This window comes from Protopterus annectens, chromosome 10.part0 (genome assembly GCF_019279795.1).
Source record: "Protopterus annectens isolate FY-2018-M chromosome 10.part0, PAN1.0, whole genome shotgun sequence".
Classification (NCBI taxonomy): Eukaryota; Metazoa; Chordata; order Ceratodontiformes; family Protopteridae; genus Protopterus; species Protopterus annectens.
In genome coordinates this window covers 1,453,481,955-1,453,507,616 of record NC_056744.1, presented here as the reverse complement: position 1 = coordinate 1,453,507,616, position 25,662 = coordinate 1,453,481,955, and the positions used below count along the sequence as shown (strand labels likewise).

General features: G+C 44.0%; 1 protein-coding gene across 2 annotated transcripts in view; it reads right to left on the bottom strand.

The window, feature by feature from the left end:
• Window positions 1-25,662, bottom strand: part of EPS15 (epidermal growth factor receptor pathway substrate 15) — a 2,462,763-nt gene that overhangs the window by 740,097 nt on the left and 1,697,004 nt on the right. For both annotated transcript variants that reach the window (XM_044086083.1, XM_044086082.1), the window contains exon 16: window positions 1,842-2,054. In XM_044086083.1, coding sequence (XP_043942018.1) covers window positions 1,842-2,054 — 213 coding nt within the window. The remainder of the gene's footprint in view (window positions 1-1,841; window positions 2,055-25,662) is intronic.

The window sequence follows — 25,662 nt, the reverse complement described above, 5'->3', positions numbered from 1 at the left end:
CTCCAAGATCACTGTATCTTGGAATAGGTGGGTACACTGAAGTATCATAACTTTGGACTTGGTATATTCAACTTCATATTCACAGTTACAGTTTTGTTACTTTGAAAAATCATAACTACAGTCCTCAGAATATTTAAATGCACTCTTTAAAACAAACAAAGATGCTGATAAAAAAGATATATAATCTAAAGAGTTTGATAAAATGCTGCATTAAGCCCTAGGCAATCACCATCACCTTCATTATCCGAATCTCCATCTATCCTAAGCATCTCTGAATTCTTCCACTGAACTGTACTCCACAAATGCTTTGGAGAACGTTTCAGAACCAAACTACACACACATTAAAAACACTTCCTTAAGCCAGCCCTGAATCACCTCTCTTTTAACAAACTAAATGAAACAAAAAATAAGTACACACTGTTGAAGGTAGCCTTGCCAAAAAAGAACCAAAGTAGGAAACAATGCAGACGTACCACCATAGACACAATAAAATCTGCGATTTAATAAAACCTTTAAAAGACAAAACAAACAAATCCTACTCTGTTTTCGTTTGTTTTGTCTTTTAAGGATTTTATTACATTGCAGATTTTATTGTGTCTAGGGTGGTACGTCTGCATTGTTTTCTACTTTTAACTAAAATCATGGCACCCAGCTGTCCCCCTTCATCTCTACAAATCCATGTGTATTATGGCAATGCAGTATGTCTATATCAGACCTTACCTTTCTTTTCAATTTTACTGTGGACATATTCCAAGCCAAGTCTCTCCTCATTTTTCAGCCCCACTAGCTCAATCACCACCCTGGTAACTCTTCTGCACATACTTTTACCCAGCAAAATCCACATGTCTACATAATCACTAGGATGGAACAAAGTCCTTTATGGCAGCCACAAACAGGCAAGCTACTTCAGAAATGACTACCAGCATCTTAAAAAAATGAACTGATGACTCTCAGGTCTAATAGTTATGCACCACATTGGTACACTTTGTCTTACATACTTATGTTTAAGTATAAGCAGCCTGGTGTTGTGATGCAAAGAAGTGATGAAGCACTGACTATGACCCAAGTTCGATTAGTGTCTTGGCCACTGCTAAATGGAGGAAATGTGGGTGAAGAGGCTTGCTTATGTTGGCTCACCTATTCTGAGAGGAGAGCAGCAGTCCAAGGCTGCTTCACTGCCAGATTTTGTTAAGGATGGCAGATCAGCATACAGCCAACATACTGAGGAAGTGTACAGCTTCTGCCTAGCTGCTTTAGCAGTAATCCTCCTAGGAAAGGCATGTACAGAAGCATGCATAACCAGCCAATGGAAGGAAAGGAAGGCAAAACAGGGCCTTCGTTATAGCAAGTACACATGTTAACCATGAATGGACTAGAAGGGCTTACCAAATATAACCTGATGGCAGCTTACATGACAACTTCTAATGGCTGGCTCTCTCCCTTGGTGGAGTGAACAGGCCCATTGGTTGGGAGGAGGCTGACAGCAAGCAATAGAGGAATAAACAGAACATTAAAAAATAGTTTTATTTTACTATACATAAAAACATACATTGCTAATAAAAAGTAGGGATCCTGCACTTGTTAATCTTCTAAGTGCCCTGAGTGTAACGGTAAGTTTCATATATACCCAGAATGTGAGACTTTTTCTTTTTCTTTGCACCCTTCAGTTTTGTCTTTCATGATGCATATTTTTTTCTTATTTCATTCTGCCTTTTAAAGTTAATCATAAATTCATACAAGGAACGTGCTTTAAAAAAAGCATTAAGCAATGATAACACAGAGATAAATGCTTACTTGAGTAGATGACACTGTACATATATCAGATTAAATTATTTACTTACTACTGTATCTTCAAAGTTAACGTGCATACTGTCCACTGGAAATTCATTCTCCACATTCTCACTAAGGTTAGTAGAGTCTCCATCACTGTTGCTAAGGCTGTTACGATCTGCAGTACCATTCACCATCACATTAGGATGATGATGCATACGCCAAGACAGCCGCCTGCTAACTTCACTTTCAGATTCTTTTATCTCCAACAGCTTCATCTCTACCTGTCAAGAGATTTAACATGCTGTTTAAAATACTACTGAAACAATGAAACTCTGGCACATTATCCTGAGAAAAAAAATTACCACCAGTAACATGTGAGTTCCTTGTAAGAAATGTTGTGACCTAATCCTGTTTCTCAACACTTAAAACTAAAATGTGTTACAAAAAAAAAACTGAATTCCAAAACTCACAGTGAAACCTTTAAAGAAGCATTTTTTTTTTTTGCAGTGGGACTCTCACCTCAGCACACCTCCCGCTACTTAGTACACTAACTCCAGGACTACTATATCTTAGAATAGGAGGAAAACACTGAGCTACTGCAGCCACTGACCTACCCATTCATACTTTCAGTTCTTCTATTTTCAGAATCAAAGCAGTGGTCTCCAGAACGTCAACAGTTATCAAGACATGTACAGCCTGTTTTCAGCCAGAACAGTTGTTACTCAAAATGTAATAACAGTGCTTAGCTGCAGAAAGCTATGAAACATTTCATTCAGACTGTTTTTTTTTAAGTCTGAATGAACTGTCTACCTCCTTCCCACCATTCTTGTTTGACTGTGTATCTCTGTATGACAGCTGTCCAACATTTACATCTAATATACATTGTTCCTCTAACTTTTGTAGTACTCTGGAGCATGCAAAGCTTCATGCACTACTAAGAACTACAATAAGATCACTACAGTCATAACATGGGATGTTAAATAATCTTGACGGATGTCAAAATTGACCTCAAGAGTGAAGGTTGAGGAAGGATGACTCTGGTCTTGTGCCAGCTCTGGTACTGATGGATTTAGCGAGAAGTTTCATATATAACCAGAATTTGAGACTTTTTTCTTTTTCTTTGCACCCTTCAGTTTGTCTTTCAGATACTTAGCTCTCTCCCACTGCTCTAATTCTCACCAAGTCTGCATGTTGGAAGGGATGAGGAATGGGACATATTAGGTTAATACCAGTATTACCAATCTGCTTGGGCTGTCATTTGCAGCCCAAGAAGGAAGTAAATAGTGGAGCAGCACTAGGAACTATCACATACCCTGACTGGTATGCCGTGGCACATTCTTAGCCCTCCCCCTAATGTGTTGACATCACTGTTAGACAAGGCTTAAAGGCATAACTATCCTCCATAAATGCTGATACAAACGCTAGGCTGGGTAAGCAATGAGTAGTGGCTTAAGGATGTCTCTACCTCAGGACCACACAGTGGCCTTGCCTCTACAGCTGTCCCTCTTTACCCAGCCTGACATCTCTCTAAGCCCCAGCATTTATATGACTCGAATGAGAATTTCCTCACTCTCTGGACAGGCACACCCATCCACATCAAGAAGTGTCCCAAAAGTTAGTCAATCTCTGGTCACCTGGGGTATGGGTCACGGTTCTATCCCTTCTATGCTACTAGTGCAGATGACTTCAGTTCAGAAGTGATTACTCAATTACTGATGTGTAGATCATTAGTAGCCTAGTCAAAGATCTCAATCTGTCAATCTCTAAAGACACTAATAAGTAATCCCTAGGTTCGACTCCTTTCATTAAAGGTACGAGGGGCCAGACCTACTGTGACTTTTTTCAGTTTTCTGAGTTTAACACTTCCACAGGAAGTTGTGTACAAGTGGTAGACAAATGTAGCAGTGTGCATATATGAGCTGTACAAAACAAGAATTTATGTACTCACCATAACGTTCGATGTATGTGGTCCATCTCGCCTCACATTCTTACCCGTGGGTTCGGAGCTGAACCTCGGCTCCGACTCGGCCATACTCTAGCTCGAAGTCTTTCAATTGGCTGGGCTAAGAGGTATCCCATGCTGCACTGCTCCCTTTCCCCAGATCTTCACTCAGTCACTCACCATCCATACAACAAAAGGAGGAAGCTACTACAAGATAGAGCAAAATCCTTGAAAGGTAAGACACCTTTGATCATTATAAGTAAAAAACTAAGAGCTCTCATAAAATCATCCAAGGCAAATTTTGAGAGAAAAATCGCCAAGGACTCAAAAGACAATCATAAGGCCTTCTTTAGCTATGTTAGAAACCTAGGAGGAAACTCCCAGATATGCTCAGAATTAGTCTAAAATTATGTGAAGATTACTGAACCTACACACATTGCCAACATACTGGCTGACAGGTTCAGTGCAAACTTCTCCCCTCCCCAAAGGAGAGATATCTATACCAGAGGATTGTAGCCCCCCAAACATCTCCAACGCCCAGGTGAGAACTGCCCTCTCCAAGGCAAAAAACACAGCATCCATGGGACCGGATGGTGTCCCCGGCTGTGTGCTCCACGAACTCAATGAGGAATTAAACCCGCAGTTAGGACAGCTGTTTAATCTTAGCCTCACCTCAGGATACATACCCAAGGAGTGGCGCACGGTGACTGTGGTCCCACTTCACAAGGGCGGTGCCTCCACCGACCCTGGTAATTACCGTCCCATTAGCTTGACAAGCCTTATCTGCACAGCCATGGAGAGGATCATAATGGAACTCATAAATAAAGAAATAGGGAACTTGCAGACTTTGGATCCAACCCAGTTTGGCTTTGTCAAAGGCAGATCATGCCTTTTAAACTTGGTTGACTTTTTCGAGACTGTCACCAAGGCCATTGATGAGGGAAAGGCAATCCATACAGCCTACCTTGACCTGGCAAAGGCCTTCGACACAATACCCCACTCAGGTATCATCAAAAAACCCATCAGCTTGAATGTAAACCCATACATCACAAGATGGGTTGCAAACTGGCTAAGTGACAGAACCCACAGGGTCAGAGTTGCTGGAGCCATGTCAGACTCAAAGCCTGTCACAAGTGGTGTCCCACAGGGCTCAGTCCTGGGTCCACTCTTGTTCGGCATCTACTTTTCTGAAGTACAAGCAAACACAGGAGGGTTATGTCTGACAAAGTTTGCAGATGACTGCAAACTGGGCGCCATAGTCGAAAACACATCTGACACGGATATCCTTCAGAAGGGCCTCACAGAAACGGATAACTGGTGCCAGAGCCATGGCCTAAAGTTAAACGCCAAGAAATGCATAGTCATACCCTTCGGGAAAAACAAGGTTACCCCTAGCTACCATATAGGTGGCAATCCACTGAGCACAGAAGAAGTCATCAGGGATCTTGGGACCCAGGTTGACAGTAGCCTTTCGTTTGACACTCATGTTGCTAAAGTAGTTAGGAAAACCTTCTACATTGCCCACCTGATCATGAAGGGATTCACATCTAGATCAAGGGAGGTCATCGTCCCCCTGTACTCATCACTCATTAGACCTATGATTGAGTACAATGCCCCAATCGGAATGTATCTGACCCGGCACCTGCAGCAGCTGAAAAAGCCCCAAAAGTTCCTCACCAAAAGGATAAAGGGTCTCAAAAATATGTCTTATGCTACCCGACTGAAAGAACTCCAGCTCTATTCAGTCTCATACCGCTTGCTCAGAGGTGACCTGTGCCTGACATATAAGGCCATGTCAAACCCAGATTTGATGAATATGCTTCACCTCAAAAAATCTAGATCCCTCAGAACCACAAGGGCGGGAGACTTATACCTTGACACGGTTATTAATAGAACGTGCTGGAGGGACAAATTCATCACCCAGAGACTCCCTATGCTGTGGAACAAAATCCCGGTACATGTGAGGCAGAGCACCTCGCTGGCCTTGTTCAAGAGGAATCTTGACCAATGGATGGGAGATCGCAGATATAGCCCAGGGATTACTTCAGTGTCACTGCTTGACAGAGGCACAGCAAAATAATAGGCATAGTTTTATTCAAACTAAAGGGGTGGCGAAAGCCACATAACTATGGGCTAGGCTTATAAATGCCCTTGGGCAGATAGCCTTGTATGAACCTATGAACCTATACACATAACACACAGAGAAGGAAAAAAAAAAACATTCCAATAATAAAAGGAGTACTGAAACCAGAACTAACCTCTTGGTCCTCCAGGATGGGGGAAGGCGGGAGGGTAAGTGAGAATGTGAGGCGAGATGGACTACATACATCGAACATTATGGTGAGTACATAACTTCTTGATGTTATGTAGTCCAATCTCGCCTACATTCCTACCCGTGGGACAGCGTCCTCAGCACCTGAACCCTGGGAGGCTCAGTGGAAAATACTCCTGAGCACTGTGGAACCAAAGGAAGATCTGCCTCTGGATACCAAATCCAATTTGCAGAGAGTAATAAAGGTGTGAGGAGATGCCCATGTAGCCGCAGCACAAATATCATCCTGGCCTGAAATGCTGTAGAGGTAGACATCGATCAGGTAGAATGAGCCTTCACTCTAAATGGTAAATCCTTACCACCTGAGGCATAAATGAAGGAAATACAACTAGAGATCCATCTAGACAAGGTCACTTTGGAAAAAGGAGATCCAATCCTATCTTCTGAAAATGAGACAAACAGCTGATCCGATTTTCTAAGATCCTTCGTTCTATGCAAATAAAAACACAACTGCCTGTGAACGTCCAGCTGGTGAAATTTTAATTCTGCCCTATTAGAAAACTCTGAAAAAAATATGGGCAGTTCAATGGATTGGTTGAGATTACTAACCGAAGCCACTTTTGGCATAAAGGAAGGGTTTGGTCTGAGGGAAACCCTGTCCTTGTGAAATATTAAGTAAGGCAGTCTGATTGACAAAGTTTGGAGCTCCAAGACACGTCTAGCAGAAGTGATGGCTACCAAAAAGATAGTCTTCCATGTCAAATATTTCAATTCACAAGTAGTTGCAGGCTGAAAGGGGGAAGAAGTGAGACATTGTAGCACAAAATTTAGGTCCCAAGGCATGACCAGGTCAAAGACTGGAGGGCGAAGCAGCATAGTGCCAAATCTATGCGCCATTAGACGGGGATCATTAGTAACGTAAAAAAGTGGAAATAGCCGCCAACTGGACTTTAATGGTCACGGCTGCTGACTCCTGACAGAAAAGCATGGAGAGAAATTCCAGAACTGAGAAAAATGGAGCTGTATAAGGATCAATTTTTGTCTTGCATGAGCCCAGATGGAGAATCTTTTCCATTTACTGGAATAAATCTTTTTGGTCGAAGGCTTATGGGAAGAAGACAGAATATGAACCACTTCCGAAGAAAAATGATGACGTCTGACTAGTGATGTAAGTGGAGAAGCCAGGCTGTCAACCGGAGAGTCTGAAGAGAGGGATGGAACTGCCCTGACATATGAGTTAGTAGATCTGGCTGTGGGTCCAGAATCCAGGGGGCGTCCATGAGCTAGGGATGGAGAAAGGGGAACCAAATTTGACGAGGCCAGTGTGGAGCAATCAGAATCCATCTGCTTCCCAAGGATTGCGCTTTCTGAATAACCTTTGTCAGCAGAGGAACAGGCGGGAAGGCATAAAGTAGACCGGAGGGCCAATCGTGAACTAGAGCATCCCTGGGTGACTCCCCCTGAGGGGGGATAAGGGTGAAGTAGCTGCTGCACTTGGTATTGAGGGGACTGGTAAATAGGTTGCAGCAAGGCTGACCCCATCTGCGGAAAATCTGCTCCGCAACTTGTCTGTTCAGGGACCACTTGTGAGGCATCAGAATAGCTCTGCTCAACCTGTTGGTGATCACGTTGGACTTCCCCGGAATACGTGTTGCTACAAGAAAACGTTGGGAAGACGCTGCCCACTGCCACACTCAAATGGCCTCTCTGCAAAGGAGGTACGACTTGGTTCCCCCATGTTTGCTTAGATACCATACCACCGACATATTGTCTGAGTGGATCGCAATTGTCCCGAGAGGAAGAAAGCTCCAAAATGCTTGCAACGCTAGTAGCACTGCTCTCATCTCCAAGATATTGATATGTAGATGTATCTCGTGCTCCTGCCAAGTGCCTTGGACTGTCCTGCCGATATAATGCCCCCCCACCACATCTGGGAGGCATCCGTGGTCACTGTGGCAATAGAAGGGGATGGGACGAAGGGTTTTCCCGCATTGAGTTTACTGGTGTGAAGCCACCGGCGTAGATCTTGCTTGCACTTCTCTGTGATCATTATATGATGAGAAAGTGGAAGATGTTGTAGAGACCACTGAGCGAAGAGCAGCCACTGAAGGAGCCTCATGTGTAGCCTCGCCAGAGGAACCAGCATAATTGTTGCAGCTACTGTCCCTAACAATTTGAGAACCGTTTTTGCCTTCACTTTTTTTTAGAGGGACTAACGCGTATACCTGTTGTTGCAAACCCTGAATCCTTTCTTGTGGTAAAAACGTCCTCATGAGCACGGTGTCTAACTCGGCGCCTATAAAGGTGGCACGCTGCGAGGGCAACAAGGCAGACTATTCCCAGTTTAGAGTGATACCAAATTGTTGACACAGCTTGATAGTGGCTTCTCTGGTCTGTAGTAGCAGATGCCTGGTGGTGGCAGAAAGGAGCCAGTCGTCCAGGTATGGAAACACCTGGAATCCCTGACATCTCAAGGGAGCCGTCCCCACTGCCATACATTTGGTGAACACCCCAGGGGCTGTGGTGAGACCAAATGGCAGGGCACGAAAAATTGAAAATGACTTTCTCCCAGCCGGAAACATAGATGACTTCTGGATGCCCTCTCCATCTTTATGTGGTAGTAAGCATCCTTGAGGTCGATGGAGCACATCCACACTTCTTTTCCCAACAATGGGAGAGTAGATTGCAATGTGACCATTCGGAACTTGGACCTCCTCACGTGGAGGTTCAAGCGGCTGAGCTCCAAAATGGGTCTCGGGTCCCCTGTTCTTTTCGGCACTAAAAAGAATCTGGAGTAAGACCCTAATCCGATCTGGTCTGAGGGGACATGCTGGATGGCTCCTTTTTCTAGCAGCTTTATAACCTCTGAAGCTGCGGAATCCCTTTGATTGGGTGGAACATCTGGGATTCTTTTGATTGGTGTGGGGGGGGGGGGAGAAGACAAGGGAATGTGATATCCTCCGGAAACTATTTTTAATACCCACTGGTCCTGGGTGATGTCCTACCAGGCTTCTGGGTATTGTGAAATGTGACCCTCGACTGGCTCCGGAGACGCGTAGTTGGGCCTCCCATCAGGAGCACTGGTAGGGAGAACCACAAAAGGAGTCGTGGTCTCCCTGGTTATGCTGGCCTCCTCCTGCCTCTAGGGCGGCGACTACCTGAGCTACCACTCCCTCCCCTGCCTCTGGAGGGGGAATCACTTTGTGCATCATGAAAAAACCTCTGTGATTTCTTGAACCACATTTTTCCATTCTTCTGGACCTTGGGATAAGGTCTAGAAGGCATGGAAAAACGGACTCCCACGGCAGACAGATTTTTTCCCTCTTGCTCGCACCTAGTGAGAGTGTCCTTCACCTTGGTTCCCAACAACGAGGGTAAATTGGGAATTGGTAAATCTAGACTTGAAGGCCTCTGCGAAATTACAGAGGTGCATCCAGGAGTGCCTCCTGAGAGAAACGCCGGAACTCTCTGCCCTAATCGCTCCTTTGGCTGTGTAAGAGATCAGCCTCATGGAGGAGTTAGCAATAGAATTTCGGGTAGACATCTGAGCATTGACTTTCTGAGCCACTGCGTCAGAAACATTACCCTGCAGAGAATCTCCAAGCTCTTTCAGGAGATTTCTTTGGAGCAGTGTAAAATGTGACAAGTAATTTAGCGACCGCAGAGTAAAGGTCACTGAAGAAAACATATGCTCCCCATACTGATCCATGGTCCTAGACTCCTTGTTAGGGGGATGGACGGTAGATGAAGTCTCAGACAGTTCTTTTTTGGTGGCCGCTGCCACCACCATGGCATCTACTGCAACACCCTTCGTGAGAAACTCTTTGTCAGCGGGGTGGACAGAAATTTATTAGGTCTCCTGGGGACTGGTTCCACAGTGTCAGGGGTTTCCTCACACCCTATGACAAACCAGATCCAGGAGTTCGTCAAAGGGCAGAGAAACCCAGGAGGCAGAGGGTTGAGCCTCAAAGGCCTTCAGGAACATCGACTCCTCCTCGGAGGGGGGTTTAGAGGGCCAGTCACCTCTCTGCTTCAAGATCTCTAGGATATCAGAGAAAGAGATATCCTCAGAGGACGACTTGGGGGACCCCTCTGATTCCTCGAGGTCAGTGTCTGACAAGAGAGACGATGTGCTTCCTCTTGCACATTCTTTTTCTGGGTGGCTCCTCAGGCAAAAACTCTGGGGGCCCCTCAGAAATTTGGGGATCACTCATGGAGGTATCCTGAAGCCTTGGGTCTCCGCTGTCCAAAGATAGGGGGCGATCAGAGAATGATACCGGAGCTGGAGGGGGTAGAGTGTCAATGCTGTTTGATGCCTCTTAGGACCTGGCCAGCGTGCTCTGCATGACCTTGAAAGCTGGTCCTCCCGGCTCCGAAGATCGACCAACTGTGGAAGACCTCTGAGCAGAAGGAACAAGGTCCGAAGCTGAAGCAATGGTCAGGCTCACCCGAGCCGAAGCACCGAGAGGTCCGACTGAGGAACCATGAGTCCTGGACCCCGTGGACGGAGCCGATAGGGTCGGAGCTGAGATTGGAGCCGATAAGCCAGGATGAGCTACCGGAGCCGACCTAGAAGCATCAGACGGCGCTGACCACTCTGGCTCCGAAGGCTGAGATTCGCTCTGAGGAACTATTGACGATAGATGGGTGACTGGCTCCGCAGCCGACTGGGCTGGAGCCAAAAGCAATTTAGCCAGCACAGGTGATTGGAGCAGTCTCTGCACCACTCTATCCACATCCACATCAGAGAGAGTCCTGGAGGACCTAGAGGACAAGGTAGGAGATCTAGACCTCCTCTCTGAAGGAGACCTGCGAGGAGGAGAAACCGATCTAAAAACTGGAGACTGGCTTTGAGCTAGTATCTCCGTCACCGGCTCTGAGAGGCTGGGAACCCATGTAAGTTCTGTCGATTCACAAACTTCCTTCAGCACCAAAGACAGTGGAGCCGAGGATGCCACAGTAGACTTGGTAACTTTATCCGGAGGCTCCGATAAGAATGACGGAGCTGGAAATCATTGTTTTGCTTTGGAGGTTTTGTCTCTTTTAGAGGGAGAGGACTTAGCACTAGAAGACCTCCCCAAATCTTCCTCGAAGGAGGGTTTCAATAATCCCTTCAGAATTAGTTTGTTCTTCCTTTCTTGAAGAACATGAGGGCTGAATGTGTGACATAGTGCACAAGTCTCCTAAAGGTGGATAGCCCCAAAAAATAAACACACACAGAGTGCCCATCAGTAATCAACATCTTATACCCACATTTACTACATTTCTTAAAGCCCGAAAGCTTATGTTCTTTTGTATCCTTAGACATGGTCGACAGGACACTAGACACAACACAACAGTCAAAACTGACACCAGCAACAAAGTGCGGGAACTAAAATCTAAATAAACTGCAGACACCACACAAGGACCTCTAACTCAAATGGCCCTGAGAGGAAACAAGGGGAAGGACTAGGTCCTCTAACTTAAATGGCCCTAGCCCGGAGGGATAGGTACCTAAAAAACAAAATGAACACAGAAGGTAAAACAGATAACCAAAGGAGGACTAGGTCCTCTAACTGAAACGGGCCTAGCCCGTTGGGAGATAGCTGACGGGACAAAAAGTAAGACAAAGGCCATGAAAGGCCGCACAAAAAAGCTTCCACAAACCAACAACACACACACCTAGCAATGAAAATAGCTTTTGGAGCAACAATGCTAGTCAAAGAAGACAAAAAGTTATACTTAGCCACAGCCAAGAGCGAGACCATGTCTGAGTTTTACGAGCGGCAAATGAAAAGGGAGCAGTGCAGCATGGGATACCTCTTAGCCCAGCCAATCGAAAGTCTTCGAGCTAGAGTATGGCCAAGTTGGAGCCGAGGTTCGTCTCCGAACTCACGGGTAAGAATGTAGGCGAGACTGGACTACATAACATCTAAACTTAAAAAACATAAGCAGTATCAATAACAAAGAACAATAAAGAGCAAGCAGTAATTTATATTACAATACCCACCAGAACAGGGGAAAGGAGTGAAGGATATGAAGTCTGAAACTCAAATGTCTGTCATTATTTTCTAACTTCATTCTTTAATGATTTGCCACTAATTTGCCAGAAAACTATAATTTTATGAAAAACAGACCAAAAATATAAGACAAAAATCTGGGCATTCTGCGAAAATCTGTACAGCTGAGAGGTATTAAGAGGGCAAACAGTTTTACTTTTGGCAGGCAGCTATTTAAAAAAAACAAAGGATATAAGTGGTACATATATATTTTTTTGTTGAAAGGCGTCTGCTTTTAGACTCCAATGCCATGCTAACTGACCAATTCCAAATCTGAAGTTTTTCTTTGTAAAGTTGAAAGGATCCTGTGACTCCTTTTGGTTGTTCATATTTCATATCAATGTCATACTGTTTATAAAGATTTAAACTGGACCATGAAGGAATCTATCTCTAAAAACTACTAGAGTTCTCAAGATTATTTTAAGAATCTGTCTTGCAAAAATTATCTGGCAATAACGTAATGCTACACAGAGCAATCTGATATTACATTGTGAATTTCCCATTGTTTTTCTTGATTGAGGAAAATCATCTGTGATAAATTTGTGGCAGACCCTAGAAAAATATCTAAGCTGAAGACAGGGATTATTTCTTGACATTTACTGTGCTTTCCATTGACTGCATTATATTAGTCTAATAAGTCCTAAGTTTGAGCCAGTATCAGTCAGTCATTCAGGGAAGGGAAAATGGTGATTTGTTGCTTCCTGACATAGTCAAACAATGATGTCAAATACTTGGTGAATACTCTATGCTGTGAAAGTTTCAAACAAGAACTGGATTTAAGCAATTTGTAATATCAGATATTTCAAAAGAGTTGGTCTTTTACTGATATACAGATAATGCATCTCCCATGTTCAGTGTTGTCATTAAAGAACCTTCCTGTGTAAAAGGCAATACTGTTTTTAAAGTGAGCAGTCTGTACATCTTGTTTTGAATAAAAAGGTTGTGACGCAACAGATCTAGAAGATGCTCCTATGCCTTGCCCTTTTCTGGGTGCCCTCAAAGATATCAAGGAGACCCAATTTCCTTTTTGGTGGTCTAGACCTCACTACATTACCATGTTACTGTAATAAATCAGCCATCAAACAAAACATCCCAAGCATGATGAGAAGATGAATGAGGAATAGAAGATGCCTGTGGACGCTGCACAAACTCAGTGAAACAACCATGCAAAACGGTCTGCAGAACCCACCAGTCTAACAGCTTTGCAGAGTGACAAAGGAAATTGAAGTCCATCTGTAAGGAACAGAAGGGGAAATGGTGTTGGGTAGAACCAGACAGAACTGAAATGTATGTTCCTTGATGACATCTTGCTTTACCTTCTGAGGAACCTTAAACAGACTGCTTGCTCTTAAACAGTTTCTTAATAGAGGACTGTCTTCTGCAAAACGGCCTCTTACCAGATGGGGGGTTGTTTCTAGAAAATGTCATTACATCTGAAATGCAACACAGTGACCAACAGTTTCCCAAGGATGATAAATGGAGGGGGCATATGCAGACATTAGTTACATATGACTGCTTTTCACCTAGTACCTTTAATGATGGGAAATCAAAGTTAGCTTTCAAAGGGAGGAAAAATATTCCCTTTTTTCCTGTTTCACTTTGTGGTTGCTCCTCTTGTTCTGTGAGATTCATCTTCAGCAATATGGTAATCTTTATCAAACACTTTGGAAATTCCTATTACTTTTTTTCCAATATATGTGTCTCATACTGCTGCTACCATGCCTTTAAAGTCTGCTTTCATTTTATCCTGCTAAATAGTCCCTTCTACAAAGTAATTTGAGTCTTCCCTAATAAGCCTGTAATTGAACCAACTCCTTAGATTCCTCTCTTTTTAATAAATATGTGGGAAACAGTATCTCATTTTACATCAATACCTTTCACCTTGATTGGGGCATGACCAGATCTAGTAATGGGATTGTTCTCAAAGCATTCTGTTAAATACACACATACATGAAATATAATTTCTGTCCAGTTTAGCCCAGTTACTGTACCTTAGGGATTAATATGTAAATTCTGGGCTCCTACTAATTAATTGACATCTTCCAAACCAAGTATTATCATACATGCCTTCAGAGATACAGCCTCTCATTATTTTTCCCTTGTAATCCCCAAAAATTCTTCAGTATTGCAAATTTAACTCATTTATACTAAGCAAAGATTTTTACTGAATAATTACACTTTTATAAGATGCTTAAAGTACACTGCTGTATCTGTATTTTTTTAGTTTGTTTGTGGTAGCATTTCACTCTGGACACTCATTTACTGTGCTTTGTACATTAGGAGGACTGGGATTATTCATCTAGAGGCAGTAGGTGTTTACTTGGTCTACCTCAGCTGGGAAGCATACAAAAAGGCTCCAAGTATCTTTTTGAACTTCTCTTATATACTGTAACTGTACTTCAGCAGTTCTAAAAAAACTACATTGTCTGCAGCTGCTTTAAGTAGTTAATTGCAATTAGTTGTAGGGCTGCTGTAGGTAGTTTGTGTGGTCTTGTTACACCTGCACCCCAAACCAGCTATTCTACATTAACAAGGTAGTTTTCTGTACCCTTCAGGCAGAAGTGTGCTGATCTAACCTGTCTGAGTTGGCGATTGCTGGTGGAAGGCTTACTGTTTGCTTTTCTGATTGGTAGTTAGCTTAAAGCGTGTTTCTCTTTGCTTGTATTTAAGCCTTGCATTTTTTGCGTTGCTGCTCTTCACACAGCGTCGATCAGCAGTGCCCTATAAAGATAAAAAAGCCTAGAAGCTCAGTTTTCCCTAAACAACCATCAGTAAACTCCTTCCAAACTTTTATGCTGCTCTAGGAGCAACTCAGTTGCGCTTTGAGCAGCATTGCCTTACGGATCATCCCTAACCTACACAAAATATAGGTCCCTCTTGCAGTCTCAGCGCAACCAGCACATTCCTGTCAAAAACCCATTCCCCTGAATAATAAAACATACAGTAAGAGCCTGCTATCATGGTTGGGCAGGTTCCCATCACCTCTCTGGCAACACTTACTCTTGAAACAAATAAATGCTTTATGTAAGAGATGTAGTTATACTATGAAAAAGGAGGCAAGACTCTCACATAAAGACAAACTGAATGCCAAACAGGCTGTCAGTGCGCGCACACACACACACACACACACACACACACACACACACACACATTCATTAAATAAGGACACTACACATAAACCCACAGATGTGGAGGTACTCATTAGTAACTTACTAAAATATCAGAGGCCTCCCAAATGGAAATCACTTACACACACAATGTAAAAAACAATCACAACACAACACACACACCAGTGTGTCAAACAATAAGCCCATAAGGCGTAGCATCACAAAGCCTAATGTATTGGTCATAGGTAACTCCATTGTGAGACATATGGATGTTCCCCTCACCAGGCTGGATAAGGAGCAGGTTACGGTTAGCTGCCTTTCAGGTGCCAGGATCCATCAAGACACTCAACCACAAGTACCGGTATGACTCTGACATAGTCCATGTGGGGGTGAAAGACTTGAGACATACCTCACTGGACTATATGACGAAAGACATGGCTGAGCTCTCACTATGTGTCACAGGCAGGTATAAGCCTAGCGTTAAGCAGCATTCTACCTTATCCAAGGATGATGCCAGAACACAAACAAAAAATGATTGACTAACAATTGCCTTAGCTTCTGGTGTCAGTCTAAGGGGATCCAATATCTGTCAGCCTGAGAAGCCATGGTCGACAGGCCAAACTACTTTGTCAGAGATGGTCTGCACATGTCTCCTCTAGGCTTTTGGATAATGGCAAAGGCATTATCAACCCCTACTGTGCCTTTTTTAGGCAGTGTCAAAATAACCAACCTCTCAACATATGAAAATGCCCTCCAGATAAACTCAAGGTACTGCTGCTTAATGACAGGAGTCTAAACAAGAAACTGCACTCCCTGGAAGTAATCCTCACTTTGGAAGACATCTCAGTGGCTGTACAGATGTCAGCATGGTTAAAAGGCATAGAAATCACCCTGGCCACCAAGGCTACAATGCCTTCCATACATTCAGACCACAAACGGAGCATGAAAGAAAAAAAAAGGATGAGGTGCATCCATTTTCATTAAGAATAAGTACACTTCAAAACAGTACGACTCTCGAGACTGGTCAAACAGTACGACTCTCTTGAGCTACTCCATGTCCAATTAACTATAAGCAAAGCCCCCTACCACATCACAGTTAGTTACAGGGTGCCAACCATGAAACAGGAAAAACATACAGTATACCTGAACATACTGGAGTCACTTGCCATACAGCCCAGTACCTTACTCATGGGTGATTTTAATTATCCTACCATCGACTGGGAAACGTACATGACTACAAACATGATGGCTCAGAGATTCCTGGACTTTGTCAATGCAAATGCTCTGGAAAAGATGGTCAGCACACCCACAAGAGGTGCAAATGTCCTGGATAAAGTACTTACTGACATTGGGGAGCACTGCACCCTCCCCATGTGATGTCCTCCCTGGTAAGATTGGACCACAAAAATCAGTGTTGTTCAATATAATAATAAGATCAGATAACCCATCAAGCTCAAAAATGGTTAAGAATATTTCTAATACAAATTACCTCATATTAACTGATGGTATAAAAAGTTTCAAAGCCTTCTCTAATGCAGACAACACAGACTCCTATGCAGAGGTGTTCATAGGTTCAAAGGATGATACTAGTCTATTGGCCCGGAGGCCCTTATAAACCTAGCCAAGAATTTCTCCCATGTGCCCTCAAAGTCAGCACATGTTTCCCCTGTCCAGCAGGGACAAAGGTGGGATCCCAGGGGTGTATTTTCTGTTTCCCATCCAGTCATACAGGTTCCTCTTAAAGAGGGCTAGACAGATACTCTGCTTGACATGGAGACGGAGTCTATTCCACAGACGGGGGAGTCTTTGGGACACAAATCTATCCCACCATCAAGTTCTACTAATGTCACACACCAGGTTAAGGCCTTGCATGTGGGTTGCGCGAGTGGAGTTAGTCTTATGGATATGTAGCAACTCCATCAAGGCTCGGTCTGAAATGGCCTTGTATGCCAGACACAGGTCACCTCTGAGCAGTCTGTATGAAACTGAGTACAGATACAGGGCTTTTAGCCTACCTGTATAGGATAGGTGTTTGAGACCTTGGATTTTCCTGGTCAGGAACCTCTGTGGTCTCACCAATGCCCTGTATAACCATTTAAGCAGTTGCATAGAAATGGCTGTACCTGACCAGATTAAAACCAGGTCTTGCCGAAAAAGCAAGCCACCCTGGTGGACCCCTAGTATAAACAGGCTATACAAAAGATAAAGCAATTAATACTCGGTAATAAGAGACCTAGCTCAGTACAGGAAGAGATCCCTCTCTAGCTTAAACAAATAAATAAGAGAACTTGTCAAGTCCTCCAAAACTAATTACAAATCAAAAAAAGCTTCCCTAGCTAAGAATAATCACAAGGCAGTCTAAGTTTCTTGGTAGAATTAGTGCAGGCTATGTACAAGGACCCAATGACTCAAGTATGAACAGTGTTCGGCCTCACAGAGGGGTTCCCAGTGGGAGTGGGTGTACACCAAGGTTTAGCTCTGAGCTCACTGTTGTTCATACTGGAGATGAACTACATTAGCAAACAGGTTGGAGGGGACAGATCAACAAAGTGCGTTTATATCACATTATCAAAAGCCGATAACGTTGAACACCAATTAATCGAACCTAAATAATCTAAAGCACGCAATACTGAACATTCAGAACAGCAAATATTTTCCCAGGGAAAAAATTTGCTATTCCGAAACACATTCACACAACACAGGCACACCAAAAAAACAGCAATCCACACACTTACACTTAAAATCATAAATCTAACCCTACACTAAACTATACAAACACTACTATCTATCCACTTACCGTAACCCAACCCCTAAGGTCCGTCACTATCGCACACTCACCTTACCCACGCCCTAACCTTAACTCACTTAAACCGGCCCTAACCCTAAACTCTGTCACTATCACACACTCACCTCACCAGCGCCCTAACCCTAACTCACGTAACCCGCTCCCTAAACCTAACGTCCACACAATCACACACTTACCTGAACCCCCGTAACTTTCCACCACAGTGCTAAAAATAGCAAAGCCACAGAAACGGACAACCAAATTCTTTCCCTAGGAAAGAATTTGATGTTCTGCAGCTTCGCTATTTTTAGCGTTCGATGCATAGTGTTCGACATTGTGGCATTCAACGTTATCGGCTTTCGATAACATATGAACCCAACAAAGTTGCTGATGTGGCATTACAGGCAGACTCTGAGCAAGATCTCCAGCAAAATCTAGAGGAATGGAATCTAAAACTGAAGGCACGTGGGATAAAACTAAGCACAGATAAGAGTGGTAATGGCTGCAAACTGGGGAAATCAGAAGAAGCTGAGAAGTCAGACAGGACGGAAGACAGGGAACAGGAAAATAGCTTCAGGTATCTAGGAGGGGTTGTTGAGGAGAAGGGAAGTCTGAATGAAGAGGTCAAAGTCAGAATCAGAGGGATTGCAGCCAACTGGCACAGTGTGTCAGGTGTAGTCTATGACAGAAGAATGCCAAAGCTGAAAAGTAAGGTGTACAAGACAGTGGTGCGACCAGTACTACTGTATGGTAAGAAACCTGGGCAGTAAAGGCGGAGCAGATGAAGAAGCTAGAGGTGATGGAAATGAAGTGCCTGAGAAGAGTGGTAGGATGCACTCTGTGGGACAAATGAAGAAATCAGGACATAAGAGCAGAAGCCAAAGTAGCTCCAATTGCAGAAAAGATCAGGGAGAACAGATTATGGTGGTTTGCACACATGCAGAAAAGCAGAAGACAATCTGGTGAAGAAGATTTGGGACAGACAGGAAGAAAGTAAGAGGAAACGAGGATGTCTGGCAAAGAGATGGATGGATTATGTGAAAGAAGATCTGTGACAGTCAGGCATGAGTGTTGAAGAAGGCAGGAGAGTGGCACTGAATCAACAGATGGCAACAGTTAACACGATTCCCCGACCTCATGTAGAAAATGGGAAAAAAAAGAGGTGTGATGATGAAGACAATGATGATTCTTTCACTATATCTGAAATCTAAAACTGAATACCCAGCTATGGATTGAACTGGGTGTGGATGGCACCACCTATACTCAACCAGAGGTAATAGCCAACTTGGTAGCTGACAGATCTGGAGGAAACTTCACCTTCCTGTCCCTTCCAGTCATCCCCCCAAAGTATACCTGCCACCATTTCTCAGTCTTTATCTCTGTTGCCTTTTGAACAACTTAAAACATGACCAAACAGACTCACATGGATCCCTGTTTAACAACAGCCTGAGAAAGTACAGTTGTGTACACTTACCATAAATGTAGATGTTCAAGTGTATTCACTGTTGCAGTCATTAAATTTGAGTTATCTGCCTGCAGGTAGCCTTCAGCCGGCCAGAATACCAGAGTCTTGGATCCCTGAGTTGGATGCTGTCTCCTCTTCCATGATGTTGAGTTGTCAGGGGTATAAAACATACAGCCAATGCCATTACATCTGTTTCTCTTGCCCAAAATGTCAGGTGCCCCCATAATGGGAATCAATTATACGTTATGTTACACCCCCAACAAAAAGCAAATACACCAGAAAGCTCAAATACACCAAACAAGAAAGAAAGGTAGAGCCAAGAGAAGTCAGGGGGCTGCAGGGAGGGTAACCAGGACTGTAACAGTGAATACACTCGAACATTTATTTATTTATTTTTATTTATTTATTTATATTTGTTGACCGGGAGTGTCTGACTGGACGTAGGTCCATTTTCAGCAGAGGCCCGGGGAGAAAAGCTCCACAGTTAAAATAAACAGACAGTAGTTACATTGGATTACATAGCGATTAACAATTTACATAGCAATTACTTACAACATATTTACAGATGAAGAACATAGTACATCAGTAGACAACTAGAATCTTTATATGTGAAGTACATAACAGACATTAACAAATGTTACAATAAGAAGTTCCTGCTGTATAATAAGTACTACGCTTATGAGCATCTGAGCTTGTTATAATCAAGGTAGTTAGTGGAGTGGAAAGAAAGGTAGTGGTTGGATGGGGTGGGTAATATTAAAGTGGGAGTTGCAAGGGCATAGCCAGCATGTTTTTAGGTGCGCTTTTAGTAAAGTTTTGAAGTGGGTGCATGATGGTACGGAGGTAATTGTACATTTATGGTAAGTGTACACAAACTGCACTATGCTCTTCGTGTTGCACAGTTGCAGTCATTACATTTGGGTTGATTCCCAAAGCTAAGGAAGGGAGGAGGAAGTTATAGAGCATCAGGGCCAGCTGTTAAGCCCTGCAAAACTGCAGTGACAAAACCAGCACTGGATTTAGAAAAAATAGGCATGTGGTAATGCTTGGTGAAGGTATGTACAGAGCTCCAGGTAGCAACTTCTAGCATGTCTGTGGTTGGGAATCCTATGAGAAAGGCTGTAGAGGTACATGCAGCCCTGGTGGAATGTGATCTAATTCTCTGTGGGGTAGGTTTTCCATGCTGCTTGAAGCAGAAATGAATGCAATTGGCTATCCATTTAGAAATGGTTTGCTTTGAAATGGCCTTCCCCTCTGCCCCTGCAGCAAAGCCAACCATCAGCTGTTCAGATTTTGAGAGGCTTAGTCCTGTCCAAATAAAATCTAAGTTGTCAGTGCATGTCCAAAGAGTGCAGTATTCTCTCTCCTTTGTTTTGTGGATTCGGGGAAAAAAGTAGGCAAATGAATGGACTGATTTAGGGCCACACTAGACACCACCTTGGGCATAAAGGAAGGATTGGTCCTGAGGAAAACCCTGTCTGCAAGGAAGTTAATTAAGGGCTTGACTGCCATGAGGGCATGTAATTCAGACACTCTTCTAGCTGAAGTGATAGCTAGAAGGAAGGCTGTTTTCCAAGAAAGGAATTTCAACTCTGCAGTTGTAGCTGGTTCAAAAGGAGGGAAGAGTGAGCTTTTCCAATACAAAGTTAAGATCCCAGGCTGGAGTAGGGGCTTGCCTGGGGGGGGGGTCTTACGTTTTCTGCCCCTCTGAGGAATTGCTTTAACAGTGGGTAAGAGAAGAGGGGTGGGTCAGTATTATAATGTGCTGAAATGGCAGAGGCATGAATTTTGATAGCCGAGAAGGACAGGCCCTTGTGGAGCATTTCTGTTAAATACTGAAGGACATGAGGCAAGCTGGGCACCGTAGTGCCCATCCCCTGAGTATGGCTCCAGGAACAGTATCTTTTCCACTTTTCAGCATAGTATTTTCTAGTATTAGGTCTCCTTGCTTCCAGAATGACATCTAGCATCTGCTTACTGAGGGATGCTACTGGAGAGCTCAAGGAATTAGCCAGGCTGCAAGGTTCAGGATTTGAAGCTGAGGGTGCAGAATCTGGCCCACCTGCTGGGACAGCAGGGAAGGTGTCTGTGGTAGGTGCCATGGATCCAGCAGTATCATACTGCGCAAGAGAGGGTACCAGTGCTGGCGAGGCCAGTCTGGTGCAATTAGTATTGTCCTTGGTTTGCCCTGATTGATCTTTAGCAGAACCTTCGAGAGAAGAGGCAGAGGGGGAAAGGCATAAACTGAGAGGCTTTCCCAGGTAAAGGACAGGGCATCCACTTTCCAAGCTTGACTGTGGGGAGTCCATGTGCAGAATTTGTCCAATTGGTAGTTCTGAGGGGAGGCAAACAGGTCTATCTCTGGAGTCCTCCATTTTTTCCTCAAGAGGTTGAATATCCTTGGTTCCAGTTTCCATTCGTGTGGGTCAATGACATTTCTGCTCAGGTAATCTGCCAGTGAATTTAGCTTGTCTGGCAGGAATTGAGCTTGTAGGTGCACTTGGTAGCTAAGGGCTGTGTTCCACAGAGCCATGGCTAGTCTGCAGAGAGGGTACGAGTGGGTTCTCCCTTGCTTGTTTATGTACCACACAAAGTACAGTTTTGTACCTACCATAAATGTAGATGTTCAAGTGGTTATGCTGCTGCAGTCATCACACTTGGGTTATCTGCCATCAGGTGGTCCCGCAGTCGGCCTGAATTCCAAAGCCTTGGTCCAGCGTCGGTTATCATCGCGTCTTCCCTGACGTCAGTGTGACAGGGGTATAAAAGAGGCAGCCAACGCCATTTTCTTCAGTTTTTCTTGCCCCAGATGTCAGGTGCCCCCAAACTAAGAAGGCAAAATAAGAAGCTTGCAAAACATACCTTAGTGCAAAACAATGGTACTAGTTGTAAGCAAATACACCATATAGACATGCATCCCAAAGGTTGAAGTACATGGAGGTATAAGAGAAAGCCTTGTTAGAAAGAGGGGATGGAGGGAGGGTAACCTGGATTGCAGCAGCATAACCACTCGAACATCTACATTTATGGTAGGTACAAAATTGTACTATGTTCATCGTGCTATGCTGCTGCAGTCATCACACTTGGGTAGAGTCCCAAAGCTATGGTTGGGTGGTAGGAGTTAAACTGGGTTAGGTGCAGCTAAGATACCCTGCAGAACTGCAGTGGCAAACCCAGAGGTGGTAATGCTTGGTGAAGGTGTGCATTGAGCTCCAGGTAGCTGCCTCCAGAATGTCCTTTGTTGGGACTCCTCGGAGGAAGGCTGCTGAGGTTGCTGTAGCCCTGGTAGAGTGAGACCTAATACTAGCAGGCACTGCTTTCCCGTGGTGTGAGTAGCAAAAGCGGATGCAATGTGCTATCCATTTGGATATGGTCTGCTTTGAAATAGCCTTTCCTTCTGAGCCTGGTGCATAGGATACAAGGAGTTGGCCAGATTTTCTGAAGGCCTTTGTCCTGTCCAAATAGTAACGTAGCTGTCTGTGAATGTCCAAAGAGTGAAGGAGTCTTTCTCCTTTATTCTGTGGGTTTGAATAAAAGGTGGGCAAGTGTATGGCCTGATTGAGAGCCACACTAGATACTACCTTTGGCATGAAAGAAGGGTTGGTGCGTAAAGATACTCTGTCCTGATGGAAAATGATGAAAGGTTCCACTGCCATAACTGCCTGCAGTTCTGAGACTCTGCGTGCTGAGGTGATAGCTAGCAGCAGGGCTGTCTTCCATGACAAGTATTGAAGCTCTGCTGAAAAGGCTAGTTCGAAAGGAGAAAGTGTTAACTTTTCCAGAACAAAATTTAGATCCCAAGTTGGAGTAGGTGGTTTTCTGGGGGGGTCTTATATTTTTGCCCCTCTGAGAAACTGCCTTAGCAAAGGATGAGAGAAAATGGGAGGAACCGTATCATATTGAGCTGAAATGGCTGAAGCATGGATCTTTATGGATGAGAAAGAAAGGTCTTTGTGTAGCAGCTCAGTTAGATATTGGAGTATGTGCGGAATATTTGGGATATCAGGATTTAGGCTTCTGGCCTGGTTCCGTACACAAAATCTTTTCCATTTGTCTGAGTAAGTTTTTCTGGTGCTGGGCCTCCTGGCCTCCAAAATGACATTTTGGACGTCCTTTGAGAGAAGTGTTGTTTGATAATTTAAGGTATTTTCCATGCAGCTAGATTTAAGGTCCTTAAGCTGACTGTGCAGTATCTGAGAGTTCTGTTGGGTTAACAGCTGAGGGAATTGAGGTAAGATCCATGGAGGGCTGTGAGACAAGTTTCGTAGTAGTGGGTACCAGTGTTGACGTGGCCAGTCCGGGGCAATGAGGATCATCTGTGGTCTCTCCGATCTGGTTTTCAGTAATACCTGGGAGAATAGTGGCAGAGATGGGAAGGCGTAGACTGACAACGCTGTCCAACTGAATGATAGGGCATCCACTTTCCAGGCCAGGGGATGGTAAGTCCTTGTGCAAAATTTTTGTAGCTGGCAGTTGTTGGTTGAGGCAAACAGATCTATCTCTGGCGGTCCCCACCTTTGAGTTATCATTGAGAATACTTGTGGGTGTAGTCTCCACTCGTGAGGGTCTGTCAAATTTCTGCTTAATTTTTCTGCCAAAATGTTTTGCTTTCCTGGCAGGAATTGTGCTTGCAGTTGAACTTGGTAAGTTAATGCTGTGTTCCACAAGTCCATTGCCTGTCTGCATAGTGGGTAGGAGTGCGTCCCTCCTTGTTTGTTTATGTACCACATGACTGTGGTGTCGTCCGTCCTTATTAGAAGTTGTCCTGAATGCAAAAGGTCCTTGAAGGCTGTTAGTGCATTTTTTACAGCTAGCATCTCCTTTTGATTGATGTGTAGCTGCCTTTGGTTTGCAAACCATTTGCCCTGTATGCATTGTCCTGCCATGTGTGCACCCCAAGCGTAGTCTGATGAATCTGTTGTCAAGGTTTGGTTTGGTGGAGGTGAGACAAAAGGGAGGCCCTTGTTTGCTTGGCATGCTTGAGCCCACCATAGAAACTGTTTTTGAAGGCAGGGAATGAGAGTTATAGGTGCTTCGAGGCTGTGTCTGTGCTGGGACCATACACTTTTTAGGTACCACTGTAGTTTTCTCATATGTAGCCTTGCATATGCAATTAGTTGAATGCAGGATGCCATGTACCCCAATGCCTGCAGGAATTTCCTTGCAGTGAGCTGGGTAGAAGTTTCCATGTTTTTGAAGTACTGTGCCAGTTGTTTTTGCTTGTCTGGCGTGAGGTAAGCCATCTGGGTCGTTGTATTCAAGCTGGCACCCAGGAAAATTATTTCTTGTGAGGGTATTAGTTTTGACTTCTTTTTGTTTACTGTGTACCCTAGGCAACTTAGCAACTTTGTCACAAATGCCCGATGCTGTAGTAGGATGTCTTTGCTGTCCGCTTGGATCAGACAGTTGTCCAGATATGGATAAATTTGTATTCCTCGCTGTCTGCAGTATGCAATTACTGATGCCAGGCATTTCGTGAATACTCTGGGTGCAGTAGATAAGCCAAAGGGCAATGCAGAGAATTGATAATGCGTTGTGCCTGCCAAAAATCTGAGGTATTTTCTGCAATCTTGTCTGATAGGGACATGCAGGTATGCCTCTTGGAGGTCCAACGTTTAACAGCCAAGACTCCTTGCCCAGCATGGGAAGAAGCTGCTGTAGTGTGAGCATTTTGAATTTGGGAATGTTTAGAATTGAAAGGTCTAAGATGGGTCTCCAGGCTTTGTCCTTTCTTGGTACTAGAAATAGTCTTGAGTAAAATCCTTGACCTTGCTCTTTTGCAGGTACCTTTTGAATTGCTTTCATATTCATGAGAGCTGAAATTTGTTTTTGTGCCTCTGCCCATTGGTTTGTTGGCAGATTTGGCATGCCTCTCATCCGTGGTAAAGTGTGAAAATGAAATCTGTAGCCTCGGGTAATAATATCCAGAACCCATTTGTCCTTTGTTATGATGTGCCAGTTTTGTGGAAAAAGAGCCAGTTTTCCTCCTAGAGGTGCTGCCTGGGCAATTATGCTTGGCAGGTGAAGAGAGTTTGTTTTCTGAAGAGTTGAGATCTGTCGTCCCCCCCTCTTTGAGTTGTTGTTTGCCATTGTCTAGGCCTCTGCCCCTAGGGCATCTGTACCTGCCCTTTTGGGGTCTGTCTGAAGCAGGAAAGGACCATTTTTTTGATGGCCAGTTTCTGCTGAAGCGAGGAGGCTGTACCTGTAAAAAAAAATCCTTAACAGTTTGCATTGATTTTGCCTTTTCTTCCATCTTCTTTAAAACTTCCTCTGCTTTGAC